Below are 16087 nucleotides of genomic sequence, written 5' to 3'. Positions count from 1 at the left end.
TATATATATATAAATATATATATTCGGTATGTAGTGACAAACTCGATGACCTTACTTACCTTACTTAGACTTCAATATTTAAAAACCTAAAGTATATTTCTCGGCGATGAGTGCTCTGATGAGCCATACTTGCGTCACATACATTTTCCGAATCAAGCCTGTCCGAGCTTCCATTTCACAAGCTGAGGGAAATCTTAACCAAGAAAATCGTCAGATTTTGCACGCTACGTAAAACTACAGTACAACCGACATGGACGCGATATTCCTTAATTAGAATAGCTTCTCCGGTTAGGTAGCGTCCTCTTTGGTCTGTATAATGTATAGTCACTGTTTATTGTACACAAATCGTAGATCAGTACTATCAACTGGCCTGATTTCTCGCAGCCTCCCGTGCTGCAGCCTTCTGACCTGCATCTTGCATGGCACGAGCAAAGGCTTCCTCACCCGACAACACCTCTTCCTCGATACCCAATCTCTTTAATTCAAGTTTCCTTTGGCGTTCCTCCTCGTTCGCTCGATAGAGCGCACCACAGTAAGCGACAATCGAAAGAAATCCCAAGCCGATGATAAACTTAGCGCTGTTGAAATGACCGATGTTGTATTTCAAGTAAGAATACTATATGTGAGTATATCACAAATGAGTATTTCACACACACATAAGTACGTGTGTTGAGTGTGTTACAGGTAAGTAAATCGTACGTGCGAATATCACATGAGAGTAAGCCGTGCATGGTGAGAATTAATCTATGAGTATATCACCTGTCAGCGTGATACATATTAGTATGTTACATGTGAGTATATAGTATGTATATACAAGTGAGTTCGCTACAAGTATGCATGTTACAATTCAGCTTGTTACGTGCGTGTATTTCACAACTCTAGATACTACATGTGAGTAGATACATGCGAGTATATTTAATGTTACACGTGAGTTTTTTTAATGGGCAAATGCTACATATGAGTCTGTATACTGGAAATACAGATAGACAGATCGCAAAGGCAAAAACGACACTCAGCACAAGCTTAAAAATTGTTCAAACCCTCTCGCAGTATTTCTGACAATCGAGACTGAGGCTGCACTCGAGTTTAACTGTAGTATAGCGTATAATGAAAATACGTCTGTCAACACAGCAAATCGAATTTTCAACAAAATGAAAGCTAAGTCACGTGCCATAGCGGACATCACTCTATCACTACGATGGACACAATAGACACAGACGTAGTGACAGCCACACACCCTCTATCTGATAGATCCTGGCCAACCGCCACGTCATTAATGTGCAACTTGGCCGCCTTTGTCTGCGAGAAACGCACTGTGTCGGCCGCTTCCTTAGGGGCACGCCTCGGCTGAGAGGCGCTATGAAATTGTCTTGCCTGAGTGGCTATAAAACTCCTAGTTCGTAATCGAAGAGCCATCATGTTTAGGATAGATAATATGTAAAGTCTTGGGTTACTGACTATAGTATTCTCTTTATCAATAGGTTTTATTAGCTTCTCTCCTCTCTCTTTCTCTGTGTGTGTGTGTGTGTGTGTGTGTGCGTTTCTGTGGTTATACTAGCTTCTCTCCTTTTTTAACTATGTAGGACAGTATTTATTTAGTGAATTGCACAACAGTTCACATCACTCAGAGAGAGGCTGTCATCATGATCCAATTCTATTTAAATACATCCGATGAATCATGTATTTATGTAAATTTGTATGAATGTACTAGTTATCAACATTATTTCAAGAAAAAAATAAAAAGTGGATGCCATCAGTCAGAATAAGATGCTCAATGCATCAAATTTTACTACCCACATAATATAGAGGTGGTTGAGTTTAATCCACTCCTATGTACGTTCCAATGCGACAATAAGAGTAGCAAAAGTGCGATCACTCGAATCTATATACTAGCTAATTAACTTCGACTACTTTTCTTCTTTTTTGTCTTCCTCCGCTTCTTGTGCTTTTTCTGTACACCACCCCCGTTGTCTCCAAGTGCGCTCGACTTCTTCATCCGCCTCAACACTTTGCGTTTTGATTTCGGAGAGAGATTGGCAAACGCTCGAAGTGTTTGTGCGTCTATCTCTCTCCCGTCGTCGTCTTCATCCGAGAATACCATCTGTTGATTGCTCGCTTGATCGTCGTTTAGTCTTCCCAATATCGTTTGCTTCATAGCCAAGCCACCGTTCTTCATGTCGCGCATCAACTCGAGAGGATCCACTACAGACGGACGAACCAACTCATCATCCTCGTTTATACCTTGGTCAGTCTGTTTACTAGTATTAAATAGAGGGCAAACTCTCTCAGTGTGTCCATGGCCCCAGTTGCCACACTTGAGACACTTTATATTCCTAATCTCGACACCGAAAGGTCTGTCGATGTTCCTGGTTCGTTTCACATCTGCGACATAGTCACCAGTGCGAGGTGCATTCTTCAACACTTCAAATTTATCTGTCAACGACATATCCTTATCTCTTATGTACCGCTCCTGCGCATTCATTCGCTTGTCCTCCTCCTCTCTCTTTCTCTTTTTGGCCATCTCCCGGTCTTTCAGCTTTAACTTCTCTTGGGCATATTCCAGCCCCGGCGGTTGCTTGTACATGAAGCTGAGTGCTAATCTATTCCGCTCCTCAATGGAATGTGGTGTGGTCTCGAGTAGCTTATGCTCTTGCTGCTCCTTCTGAAGCACCTGTTGCAATTGCTTCTGGTGCTTCTTATCGTCTTTATCGCGCTCCTGTGCGATCCATACGGCCTTTTGATTTGCAAAGTTTCCGGGATGCTGCAAAACAAAAGATAGATACCGTTCATATGCGATACTGTCTAGCGCGACGCAAAAAGAAACAAAGACTTAAAGCAAATGCAACCATCGCTAAATACACTGAAGTAGGCAAGCTCAATGTAATGCTGAAGCAAACTGGAAGCTCACGCCAACATCATTTCGAAACAAAGAGTGAAGCGCACGTATGTATGTATTTTAGTGTGCATAATTTGTATTTGGGAGTGCGTATAAGTGATCAAAAATATCACATAGGCACGTATAAGCCGACGTGGGATCCATACAGAGATGAAAGGTATATAAAAATTACATGCACGCGGACTACATGAATGTATACACGTATGTCTATTACCCAGTGTACAATATGTGCGTACAAGTAAGCGCTCATGTGTGCATGTGTGTACGTCTAAAAGTGTTTTTACTGTGTGGGTGCAAACGTACTATAATGATGAAAGAAGTATACTTTTCATATGTCAGTATATGTTTTGCATAAATGCACTTTGTGACGTTGCGCTCGTATGTGGGAAAGTATGTCTGTGCGTTATGTATCTGTGTTGCATCTTACCAGACAAGTGGCACAGCTTCAGAATGATTGATATGCGTTGTACGTGTACGTACGGTGCATACAGTACTGTAAAATAGGTGTATGTGCACCTGCGTATGTGCATGCCTGTGCATTTATATGCGTGTGTGTGTGTTCGTGTGTGTTTTTGTGTACACATACAGTGAACGTACCGTGTGTACGTGTATGCACGTATGTGTATGCACGGTGTGTGCGTGTGTGTGTACATGTGTGCCTGTATGTGCGTACACGTGTGTGCGTGTACGAGTGTAAACGTGTGTGCGTGTATGTGTGTCCACGTGTGTGTGCTTATGTATGCATACGTGCCCGTATGTGTGTACACGTCTGTACGTGAGAGAAAATTTACGTGCCTGAATTAGAACATAGGTGGTGTAGGCAAATAGATATGCATAAAAACATGCGCACAAGTTAAATTCCTGATTCGCTCCACATATATATTAGCTGGCTACAAAAACGCGAGTGAGTTAACGTAGAATCAGGCGATAAGCTACCGTGCAAGACTTACGAAACTTTTGAGGTTCATAAATTTGCTGATGGACATGGTGACTTGAGTCTTCTCAGCGTTGTATCCGATGGTTTTGTGTTACCGTTGATAACACTTCTATCAGTGCTAGTTGCGATTGACTATACCACTTTCTAGATCGGCTTCTGGCGTGTGTTAAAGTGCGTGTTAGTGAAAGATAGCAAGAGCAAGAGCGAGGTATTTTGTATAGAAGGGTGACTAATAGACTATGTACATATTTAAATATATATGTGACGTCTGTCTAAGTCTAGACAAATTTTTTTATACAAAAAAATAGCCCTCAGCAGGCTCAAGTCTCAAGACTTAATTTCCGTTCGAGACCCAAATCCAGATTCCAGAGGGCCACGTAGAATGTACATAGAATCATCGCATTTTTGATTTGTGAATCTCTCAGCTCCTCTAGTCAAGGCCAACCGGCCCAGCCCCCAAGGATGTAAATACATATCTCTCATCTTAGAACCATCCTTCCTGATGGCTCTACTACTTCCCCCTATTTATTTATTCTTTTTTAGACTCATACCCTCAGCCCTCAGGGCTCGAGGCTCGGGCCCTCGGCCCCCTATCAGGGCTTTGGGGTTCAAAATCGTCGTTTTTTGTACGTTAAAATTAATAAACGTTTAAGTATCATCGGAATTTTATATCTGTAAATACATATGTAGGATTGTAAATAGGTCGATCTTTTGTCCAGAGTACAGTCAGACCTACTTAATTGACCAAAAGTCCGTCACAGAATTTTTTTGGACTATGATATTAACCAAAAGACCAGTCTCATAAATTTTCATTCGCCAATAGGTCAAAGCTGTTTTCTGTAAGTCTTGTATATGCCTTATCATCCAGCATCCTAGCCTTTGTTGCTATTACCTTAACCCTTTCTTGATACGTTTATCCTCTCCATTACCAATTATCATTTCTTCCACCTTAGGTGCTGCACCACCGCGCTTACGTCTATTATTCTCAGTCACTGTAGTGCTTCTCTAGCGTTTGGGGTCATGTGCGAGGTGGCCAGCTCTTTATTCGCAATCTGAGCTGATTATATAGTTTTCTCTATAGTTCTTTGATAGTACCTATCTTCATATTTTTACCTGTGCTTTGATATAGATTCCACCCAACCTCTAGAAGCGTAACACTGATCTCACACTCGTCTATAGTTAGCAGTTTTAATCGCTGCTTATAAATATTTTGTAGTTATTGGTTATTCACATCACGAACGTAGTCACATCACGGCTTATATTACAAAAGAATTGGTTTGCATTGCACATATGCTTCAGCGAATTCCAGTGTATTTAAAATTAGAGCAACTATTCCCTGATGAATCCCTGTGCGTATTTCATCATAAATCGGTACGTTCATGAAACCCATCTCTGTTTTTTTTTTTGGGACTACTATCCAGGTTGACTAGTTAAACAGGTGACTATGTGGTATATAAAAAACCCAGGTCTGACTTTCGTCGTCGACTCTTTTGACCAAGAAGGCTGTAGCCCGTAGGTGTCGGGTATAAAAGTTTCTATTGTAAATATGTCCTACAGACTCTTCCGTCCTCCCTCATATTTTTACTTTCCATTCTCTCGCTCTCTAGCTAGAGAGAGATGATCATGATTGTATTTTTATGTGTTTTTTAATAAAAAAACACTTTTTAGTAAAATATCAGATTTATTTAGGTTTGCTGGGTTCAGCCATGCTGGCTGATTCGGGTGCCTGGGGCCCTGGGGCCTGGGCCTCTGGGAGACTGGGACTGGGAGTCTGGGAAACTGGCCCTATCAGGCAAAGACAGGCATCAGCTGATGACATAAATCTATGGCAAATCACATAATTCAGAGGTTCGGTACTTTCCATAGATGGGTTAAAAAGACCTTTCGAAATCACAAGATAAGCCTAAAGCCAGGGCTGTTGACTTGCTGATATCAGCTTTCTACAGGTTCCAAAAACAACTAAGAGCAAGTATATATTTAAATATTTAAAAGTACAAAGTCTTGCATCATATCCCCTTTTGAATACACAATTTGAGCACATTTTTAAAAATCTGTATAGTATTTCGTGTCTTGCATCACATCCCACTCTTGTGTATCTTCCGTGTTTTCCCACTTAATAACAACCCCCCTCTCAGCCTTGTAGATCAAAGCACATCTGATGCCTAAGCTTCCGATCGACTCATTTGCAACAGCAATCATGAGTTCTTCAAAAGCGGCTGCTAGCAGGACCATGTCTGTACGAAGTCGATCCATGCAAGTCAGCGCTTCAGCGAAGAGTAAAGCGTTGAGCTATGAATCGATCAATCATGCAGTTCGTAATGCGGAGTATGCTGTGCGTGGTGCCATTCCCATAAGAGCTGAGCAGCTTAAACTGGTAAGTTGTGTTTGCTAAAGTTAGCAAGCACGCGTATTCTGTATCGAGTATTATAGTTATGACTTAACTATCTACGCCTTTCGTAATGCGGACGTGGTGCAATTCCTGTTGGAGCCAAACAGCTTGAATTGATATGTTTTATTAGTTCAATGTGTGGGTGCGGATTTCTAGAGCTATAAAATACACGTTTTATGTAAGGAATATTTATGGTTATGTGCAGCTGCAGTTACCTATCAACTGTGAAAATGGCAATTTTGTCTCTTTCGGTTGGCCAAGAGAATATTCTTGAGTATGAATATAGTCACTACGCTTGTTATATCATGATTGAACCCAAATTCTGTATACTTAGTGAGACCTCGTTATTACTACTGAGTATCAGAATATTTACTGTTTTATAATTTCAGTATTGCACTTTAAAATCTATTTACTTGCTGTGGAGACTAATTACTCACAAGTGTTTCGTATGCGACAAGGCATGATTGTATATGACAGGTATTGTTATATTTGCATAGCTAACATTTCTATCTAGAAACAGCTTATATATGATTTAATGGTATATATGCTCAATTCTTCGTTCTCGGTTTAGAAAGCTTTGACAGGAACGTACGCATGTGTAACCCCAGCGTATATATTTTAAATATTCTGAGAGTACGAGAATACTTGCGATACGCATGTGTAGATTCAAGTTACAAAATCGTGCGTTAAAAGTTTTGATATTTGATTTATTCACTCTTTCCGTTCTTTTCTACACATGGTGTACTTGTTCATCTCATGAACACTCTGTCCCACGCCAGTTCTTGCTCTCCATACGAATAGTTTTACTCATGCTTGAAAATGCTCGCACAAAATGTGGATTAATTCTTCGTATATGGTGAGTTGATCTGCTTTTTGCTTGCTATACCATGCGTATATTCGGGAACAAAATCATGTGCAACATACTCTGTTTTCTAGGTATACCCATATAACCCCATCTACCTTTACTTCATCATTTTATGTCATTTTTGTTATCATATACAACGTCGCACACGGAGTATGTGCACGTACACCCCCATCTAGTTCTGAGCAAGTATGCAATCCGTGAGAAAATTGTGCACTATCGCGACCTGCAAGCTCTGTCCTCGTGTGTCGACTCTTGTACACTTGTCAGAATCATACAAACGAAACTTTTCTACTTTCCAAAAGTTTGCCTTTCCCTGAAATTGCAACCGGCATGGACTTGTGCTCAATAACAGATTCTGGACAAGGACCCTGGATCTCTTCCTTTCAAGAAAATCATCCACTGCAATATTGGAAATCCTCAAGCTTTGAAGCAGAAGCCTGTGACTTTCTTCCGACAGGTGGTGTCTCTGTGCACGAACCCTGACCTGCTCAAGGAAGAAAATCGCGAGGATGTGCTCAAGTTATATCCTGAGGTAAGAATTGTGAATTATTTTTGTTTGAATCGAGTTTTATTCCATCTAGTACGCATTGAATGTATCAAAAATACCTTCGGCTAACCTCGGGACCCGGTGCAAGCCCTAATTTTGAATTGCTCATCCGCCTTGCTCATTCAACCCTCAAAAAAAAAAGCAATCTCGCAGACAATGTTTATAGAACCATAGGGCCCTTAAATACTCAAGTGTTTAAATTCTGCGGTGTGTGTCACGGAGTTTCTAAATCCCGTTACTGTATCTAATTGTCCCAGGATGCAATCGAGCGAGCACATAAATACTTCGAAAAGGGTGGAACCGTGTCTACTGGAGCCTACACCCATTCGCAGGGAATGCCAGTCATCCGTGAGAGTGTTGCGAAGTTCGTCGAAGAACGTGATGGATTTCCAACATCCCCGGATCGTCTATTCCTCACCAATGGAGCCAGTGCGGGTGTGCAGATGATTCTGAACTTGTTGTCGGCTAACCCTAAGGTTGGCGTTATGATCCCAATACCTCAATATCCTCTCTACTCTGCGACTATGGCCATGGTGAATGGTAAGAACCTCGTTCGAGCAAGAATTTCACCTTGCTGGCGGTTTGTAGCTTGTAGTGTTGACTTAGCAGTTGCTGTATAAATGTTGTCTACTATGTGATTCCACTGACGCTGCCGAGCCCTCTATAAGACTTTGAGAGATGCCTTATGTTCAATCGTACACTGTTTTTATTTCTCCGCAGGTACCGCTGTGCCATACTATTTGGATGAAAGCTTGGGATGGAGCATTTCCATTCCTGAACTGGAGCGGGCGAAAGAGGAGGCGGAGAATCTGTGCGTATCCACCAAAGCTCTAGTTATAATTAATCCTGGAAATCCTACAGGACAGTGTCTGACATGGGACCAAATGGAGAATGTAAGTGACAACTTTCACAACCGAGGAATCCATGACAGAAGTGTCCGGATGTTGTCTGTACCCTCAATCTACAGCTTACTGTGTGAAGTGCCAAGACTCGTAATGATCTGCCGTTTTGTTCTACTGTAATGATTTATTACTCACCATTCTTCACTATTGAATTTACGTCTTATCAGATTATCAAATTCTGCCATAGGAATTCTCTGGTACTAATGGCCGATGAGGTCTACCAGGCCAATATCTACAACGATGATTTACCTTTCCATTCCTTCCGCAAGGTTTTGAAAAGGTGTGTACAAATCGCATCTGCTGCTAAGCTAGTAATTTGATAGAAACCTACCGCACGTCTGTGTTGAAGGAAGTTTAAGCAGATCTTTTTTCTTTCTTTGCGCGTTCGTATGAATCAATGTGATATATTGTATACTGAATGTCTCCCTGGAAGCTCAGTGTACCTCGAACTTCACTTTGTTTTTTGTCACACTCTAATCAAGTTCTCGTCTCATAATCATTCGGTCCTTGATCTGTTAGTATGTAGGGTATATCGAGATAGTATCATCTCGGAACCTTGTCCCTTATTCACTCATCATATCTCACCATTCATGCAACAATATTTCACAGCATGCCGATGCAGTTTCAGGACTTGGAATTGATCTCCTTCCACAGTACATCAAAGGGAATGATTGGCGAGTGTGGTATGCGTGGGGGTTACATGCATCTCACTAATATCGAACCTGATGTTCAGGCTGAGATCTACAAGTGTTGCAGTATCCAGTTGTGCCCCAATGTTCCCGGTCAGATCATGGTATGTGTTCTTTTGCCTTGTTTCCATATTTTTCTCACTCTTCTTGCACATACAGCCAAAATTCAAGAGCCATGCCAATGTTGCGATGTAGGGTTCTTGTCCGTATTTCGTTATCATCAAATTTGTAGGCGTATTATCATCAGCTCATATTCTTGCACTAAAACGACTTCGTCCTCTTCTTACGTCATACGCGATGCAACACAGACGGATCTGATGATCAACCCGCCAAAAGAGGGAGATGCCTCGTATCAAACCTTTAAAGATGAGAATAACACCATTCTTGGTATGTCACATGTTACTGTTTATATTTTGCTCGGTGCAGTCATTCCGGGAGCTCTTTTTTTCTTGCGCATGTTTTGTCTATCCGCTCATGCATCGCTCATGCATATAGCAAAGCATGCAAAGCTGCACTTCTCCATTAAATGACGATTACGAGGACGTTGTCTTCAATTTGTACACGCCGATCATATGATACGTCTAGGACATTCGCATAGTATTTTGACAACTTATATCCATCCTCGATCATGTAAGGACGCAATCTCACAGTAACGCTAAAATTTACCAGAGTCACTGAAGCGCCGTGCTGCGAAGCTGGTCACCGCTTTCAACTCAATGGAGAATATCACCTGCGAGCCCTCCAGCGTAAGTTTTACCAGAATCTCGTTATATTTGGGTTAAGCCACGTCTTTTTCGATAGTTGTGTTGGGTGCATAGGAAGGTTTCCTATCTGTGGAGTTCATACTGTTAAGGTCAAGTACCGTTCTTATATATGAACAATTACGTATCGGTTGTCATTTTCTTACTGCACTAAAAATGGTTGATCTTTTCCAGGGCATTTTCAGCTACCCGATTTCTGATGAAGTGTGATAATACAGACCTTGCGCGCATCATGTATTCAATGTGGGTGTTGAGTTTCTTGTGTATTTTGTAGGTCACATTTTACTTTGATTCGAAAAGAAATTGCCAGTAGCCGCTCGTCATGTATTTTAAAAACTGCAGTGGGTATTGATTGATGGTGAGGCCATTACTGTGACATTGAAAAAAATCGCAGTACACGCCGATTTGTGTCTTGGTATACCGAAGCATTTACACGCCTCTGGATATGCAAGGCCTCAGGGATTACACGCGTGTATGCATATCACAGAAATATATCAAGTCAAATTCTCATGCCATGCAAAAAAAACACTTTTTCTATATAGGGTGCCATGTACGCCTTCCCCAATATCGCTCTTCCGCAACGCGCTATTGATGCTGCTGCGGATCACAACGTCAAGCCCGATGCGTTCTACTGTCTGCAACTACTAGAGGAGACTGGAGTGGTATGCATCTTTGTAACCAATTGTTATGGGACTATTGCAACAACCTACTCGTAGTGCTTCATCTACGTAATAGCTTCAATGAAGCTGAATCAATATCATTTTGTCACTTGCGAATACTGGAGCGTCTAGCTAATGTTGTTGCAGAAAAAGGTAATGCTGTGTGGATAATCACTTGTAGTAGATCTGGAATTTTTATTGCTGGACCTGAATAGCGCCGTGTACGCTCCGTGCGCATCTAGTACGTACCTTATTTGATCGGGCGAGATTTGGCGTCATCAGCATCACTCTGCAATGAAAAACCTATAATCTGAAACTTATTCAATCACTTGCTGTGCTGGAACTGTTCACTATTGATAACCCTGTCACACATTCTCTGCGCTTATTATCAATGTACTTTGAACACCTGTAGTGCACCGTGCCCGGTAGTGGATTCAAGCAAGTCCCCGGAACCTTCCATTTCCGTGCCACATTCCTACCTCTGGAAGAAGACTTTGATCATTTCATTGGTCTGATCAGCGACTTCAACACGAAATTCATGGAGAAGTATCGATCCGAGTGAATATCGATTGATCCGTCACGTTGAGGATGCTTTCTACGTGCACACACAATGCAGGCTAAAATATTAGGCATATGCGACTGGCGGCGTCGTGTACATGCATGAAAACTGAAAACCGGAAAGGAATACTACGGGGTGTCAAGACCTGCCACGAATGCTTGTAAACTTTAGATAAAAGTGAATCCGTTTAGTAAAACCGAACGACGATTTCCTCCTGAATTGAGTGGTTTCTACAACAAGTATGATCTTTCCTTTAGTTACCCACTCGCTACACTTTTTGTGTATCAGTGAGTACCCCTCCCATGTCGTCTGTGGTTGCGCGTTTTCAAGACATTTGTCTATCAAATCCTCGTGTGTTGGTCACATCGAGCCCCTACCTGAAGTGTTGGGCAATGTGTGCATATCCTACATCTTCCACAACATATGTGGAACGCATTCGATATCAATGAGACCTTTGTCAGATACTATTATAATTAAGTTTGGCTTATATTGTATTGGCTTTGGCTTAGGCTCGGACATTGTCTTTGGTAAAGCGGGCTCATAAGTGTATAAGCAACACCCGATAATTTTTATGTTTCGCGAAGTATAACTAAATTATAAGTATTTGAAACAGCAATTTGTATTTAATTTTATTTCAGAACGTGCCAGTATAATATATTTTCTTGGTGAGAGTGATGTTGACAGACAGAATCACGCTCGACTGCGTTTTCTCGTCATGTACCATAGCGGCACTCATGTCGACAAGAAATCGCTGGGCGATGTCCATGCATCTCGCGCTCAAAGTAAAGAATCACGTGCACGGGTAAATAAAGTTGTCTGCACATAATCCAATAGAGCGGGCCCACCTATAGTGCGATTGGTTCGTCATCTTCACTGCTATCATCGTCGTCACTCCCCATATCATTCAAGAGGCCACGGGACTCCACATCAAACATGTCATGATCACTTTCGTTAGCGGGAATCGCCGTGTACATTGCTGACTTCCTCATTTGCACACGCATAGCAAGAGCTCCCACCACACCCAGACAGGCGAATGCGACAACGTACAAGAAGTGGCGGAAGACATGCGAGTGTTTGGTCGGCTGTGCGGAAGAAAAATAAACAGAAGTGATGAGTCAACGCATGAATGAAAAACCACATTCGAGGTGTATGCTACATGAGGTATGCGCACACCCAATGCCAACATCGATAGTAGAATGAGAAAGCTTTGTGATGTGGGTCATACTCATACACTCTAGCATGTATATTTATACAGTAGCGATAGCGTCTCTTTCTAATATACATAAGAATTCGGGATGATAGCTAAATAATGAGGTGTCGCTTTCTAATATATGAGATTTTGGGATGATAACTTGTTAATGAGATTGAAAAATATATATATATATATAAATTCCGTATTTCACAAACAGGTGATGGTGAGAGTATTAACGTATCGGTATCTTCCGTCAGATGCAGCCGAAAACTATGACGTCAAATGTATGCATTAAACACTTTAGTTGTATGAGAAGCACACCTCTGATGTTATGGAAAGCACACCGCTGATGCAATTAATTTATCAAAACACATCACTTCCAAACGCAATGATTGCTGAGAAGCACACCGTTGACGAAACAAATTTCATCCAAACACATATCTCGTCATTGTGATGCTGATGCACGCAGTCGTAGTACACACCTCCGCAGCAGCGGGCGGGTCCGTCGCGACTACACCCACAGATGCATTCGATGTAGCATCGTCCTTGTCGCCACCCAAAGCTCCCACCGCATCCACACCTGTTGAAGCCTGGGTGACCGTACCCGTCTTTGTACCCTGCTTACTAGTCACACTGGCGGTCTTGTCACTTGCTGCAGTTGGCTTAACGGCCTTGTCAGTCGTTCCTGTCGTTACCTTAAGTGTTGATGCATTATCTGCTGCCTCGCCGGTTGGACCGCCAATTGTGTCATCCCAACCATGCAGACGCTCTGAGGCGTCAGCACGTTCTTTGGCTGCAGCCAGCTCGGCAGTATACGCCTATAACGAGTCACAAGTAAACAACAACTGTGAGACTATTCGGCTTGACTTGAGTGAAGCATAAGGCATTGCCAGAACTACACAAAAAAAACACTACAATCATGGTTCACATCCACTAGCAAAACCTACGCATTGAATATAACACAAACGCCTACAAAGAAGGCAAGACAGCATACCTGAGCGGCGTCTCCGATGGTACTCATGCAGGTATATAACGACGGCATCTTGTTAGTATCCCATTCGAATAGACATTGTACGTCGGGCAGCAATTGCATAGTGAGTGTAGGTGCCGTGTCCACGAACGCTTGTACAAACGGACGCAAAGGATTAAGGAACAGCAATCGATCAAACACCACCGATGTGAGCTGCATCATGTTGGCATCATCCGATAGAACCTGTATCAATCAAATCCATGAGGCAAAGTACGGAAGGGGGCCGTATACAAGTTATGGACGCGAAGAATACAAAATTTATCAGTCCATAAGACTTCTGAGACACAAAGATGAACGAACATTAATGAAAAGTTTCATGCGAGTAAAAGGGAAGAACCCTTGGGAGTCACCATACGACAGCGAATCGATCCGACATCACGGAGATACAGATGAGAAATATATAAAAATTCGACACGCGGTAGTTGCGATTATATTAAATATTGACAGTGTTTTTGAGGCGGCTTCGTACCAGAACACCAAGCCATCACTGAGCGAGATATGCTATTTCGACACGAATTCGTGATAAAATACTGCATTTGTTTTTAGATGTCTAGATTCATACCCGCATTTTACCCCAGAAACCTCACTACACTTAGAGTCTCTAACCGACGCAGTAGTCTAATACAATACCTTATCCAGGGCAGCTACGGTAGCGACATACTGTCCCTTGCATTGGTGCAGATCGGAGACATCAGAAGGCTTGATCTTGTACAAAATGCCCTTCGTCATTGGCCCTTTCTCGTCTACCGCTTCCATTATCCTCTGTAACACCCACATTTGGTTGGCATCTAAAAATGTGTTCTTGGTGGGGTCCCCGCGCCACTTATTTAAAGAATCTAGCATTTTGCTGGACTGTTGCACGACGATGAGGATAGAATGATGAATAGATGTACGATTGGGATAAAGTTATGATTGTTTTTGCTCTCACTGTATGCAAATACAACGGAGATTATTCACGCGTAATAGAATCCACCGATACCAATTCGACGAATGCAAAATTCACGTTGATAACTAAACAAATAGTGTGTATAGCCAAATTAGCCATGAACAACTAATGATCGCTCAGCATTTCAAATTACAAAATATGTAGAGTTTGGCTGAGAAAATACAAACACGCAATTGTGCCGCATTCTGTATACCGAATCCTGTGAACATCAGACATACCCTGTCACTAAAGATGCTAAAATCATCTGCGGAAATAGTGCTCTCTAATGACGGTGCATCCCTTCCGCACTGCCACAGGGCGGCAAACGAATCCCCGAACTCTTCAATCGTTTGAAGGAAATCAGCACTAACACCTTCAAAGATCTCATTCACGAAGTCATTAAGAATCTCACTGAGTTCAGGGATCGCTTGTTTCTGACACTCAGTCTTTGCTTCTGCAACTGTGAATATGTAGATACGTGTCATTAGAGATGTGTGAGCGCATGAACGGTACCTAGAAAGCATGTAGACGATTCAAAATCGCTATGTGTGCGTCCATATGCGGACTGGTTTTAGACTAGCGTAAGCGAAACTTTATGCCTAGCAATAGTCAAATGCAAGGCGTGAACCCATAGTGTTCCACTGACATTATATGATCAATAATGACATACCTTTACCCTGTGAGCAGTCGTAGGCATCTGTGAAGACTTTGAAGACAGGCATCATATCGATTTTGATCACCTTCATATTGACAAACTCATTAAGTGGTTTTAAGCATTTCTCTTTCTTGAGAACTTCTCCCGCAATATCGATAAATTCGTATATGGAGTCTTCGCACATGTTGGCGAGGTCGTTTTGGTGCTTTACCTGCGTGTGAATGAAATTCCGGAAAGTGAGCGTCTAATAAATAACTAGAGAAAGACTCTCACATATATTGCGAACTAATCTGTTCTTCTGAACCGTCTAGAGTACGAAAACGCGCAGGATACAGATACAATCGTTGTTATGTACCGAGTAGATAAAAGACTCTCTGCGTAAGAGACAAACGTCTATTCCATCACTTCTGTTCCAGCATTTACTTACATAAATGGCATGACCATGTCTATTGTAAACTATCTTTCCCTTCTTAATTGATACTTCAGGACAGCACTAGTTCAAATTGACATTAATTGGCTTGAGATTTTCTCTATTCGACCGATACTTGAAACAATATAAATGTCAAACAGAAGTATGAAAGCTATATACAAAGGCGTGCAGAAGAAACAGCTTCTATCGCGAGAGCGCCCCCAACAGAATATCCACAACAAAACTCGTACTAACCTGGCTGACACAGCCCTCCATATTCCCAAACGACATTCCTAGCGCAACTATCTCGGCTCGGCAGGGTGCGTGCTCGATATCTTTCATCAATTCTTCAATATTATTTAAATCCCAATCCATAGCTGCAGAACACGTAATGCAAACATGAGTTGATGTTAGAAACCTGCAATGCCTCGACTATAATTTTATCGAAACATAGCTAATATGTAGATGGCGAATTATGAGTAAGTATGCGATCTTGCCCAGACAGTAAGTATGCGATCGTGAAATGACACTAGGCACATACAAAGTTACTACTCATGCAAATTATCGATCCATTACTTGTACTGTTCTAGCCATACAAGCGAGAAATATATAATATATATACATCTATTTATAGATATATAGATATATATATATATATGTATATATATATAT

The 16087-nt window shown here is 41.7% G+C and overlaps 4 protein-coding genes across 4 annotated transcripts; 1 reads left to right on the top strand and 3 right to left on the bottom strand.

The window, feature by feature from the left end:
* Positions 1-102: 102 nt before the first annotated feature.
* Positions 103-1644, bottom strand: SARC_03163 (hypothetical protein). Its single transcript, XM_014303060.1, has 2 exons — positions 1238-1644; positions 103-578 (listed from the first exon to the last, which is right to left on the bottom strand). Exons 1-2 carry the CDS (start codon positions 1417-1419, stop codon positions 362-364), a joined length of 399 nt encoding a protein of 132 aa, XP_014158535.1. The 5' UTR covers positions 1420-1644; the 3' UTR covers positions 103-361.
* A 113-nt stretch (positions 1645-1757) lies between these two features.
* Positions 1758-4071, bottom strand: SARC_03162 (hypothetical protein). The gene is made up of 2 exons (XM_014303059.1): positions 3847-4071; positions 1758-2761 (listed from the first exon to the last, which is right to left on the bottom strand). Exons 1-2 carry the CDS (start codon positions 3880-3882, stop codon positions 1898-1900), a joined length of 900 nt encoding a protein of 299 aa, XP_014158534.1. The 5' UTR covers positions 3883-4071; the 3' UTR covers positions 1758-1897.
* Positions 4072-5858: 1787 nt separating this feature from the next.
* On the top strand, positions 5859-11423 carry SARC_03161 (hypothetical protein). The gene is made up of 10 exons (XM_014303058.1): positions 5859-6207; positions 7440-7619; positions 7892-8174; positions 8355-8527; positions 8704-8816; positions 9146-9329; positions 9534-9612; positions 9895-9971; positions 10529-10648; positions 11058-11423. Exons 1-10 carry the CDS (start codon positions 5992-5994, stop codon positions 11205-11207), a joined length of 1575 nt encoding a protein of 524 aa, XP_014158533.1. The 5' UTR covers positions 5859-5991; the 3' UTR covers positions 11208-11423.
* Positions 11424-12049: 626 nt separating this feature from the next.
* SARC_03160 (hypothetical protein) lies at positions 12050-15790 on the bottom strand (the record flags this gene model as incomplete). Its single annotated transcript, XM_014303057.1, has 7 exons — positions 12050-12286; positions 12879-13214; positions 13391-13609; positions 14057-14278; positions 14591-14811; positions 15022-15217; positions 15671-15790. The coding sequence occupies 7 exons, from the start codon at positions 15788-15790 to the stop codon at positions 12050-12052; spliced, it is 1551 nt and encodes a 516-aa protein (XP_014158532.1).
* Between the last annotated feature and the right edge of the window lie 297 nt (positions 15791-16087).

This window comes from Sphaeroforma arctica, assembly GCF_001186125.1.
Source record: "Sphaeroforma arctica JP610 unplaced genomic scaffold supercont1.155, whole genome shotgun sequence".
In the NCBI taxonomy this organism is placed as follows: domain Eukaryota; class Ichthyosporea; order Ichthyophonida; genus Sphaeroforma; species Sphaeroforma arctica.
The sequence above is the reverse complement of the archived record's forward strand: the minus strand, read 5'-3'. Positions and strand labels throughout refer to the sequence as shown.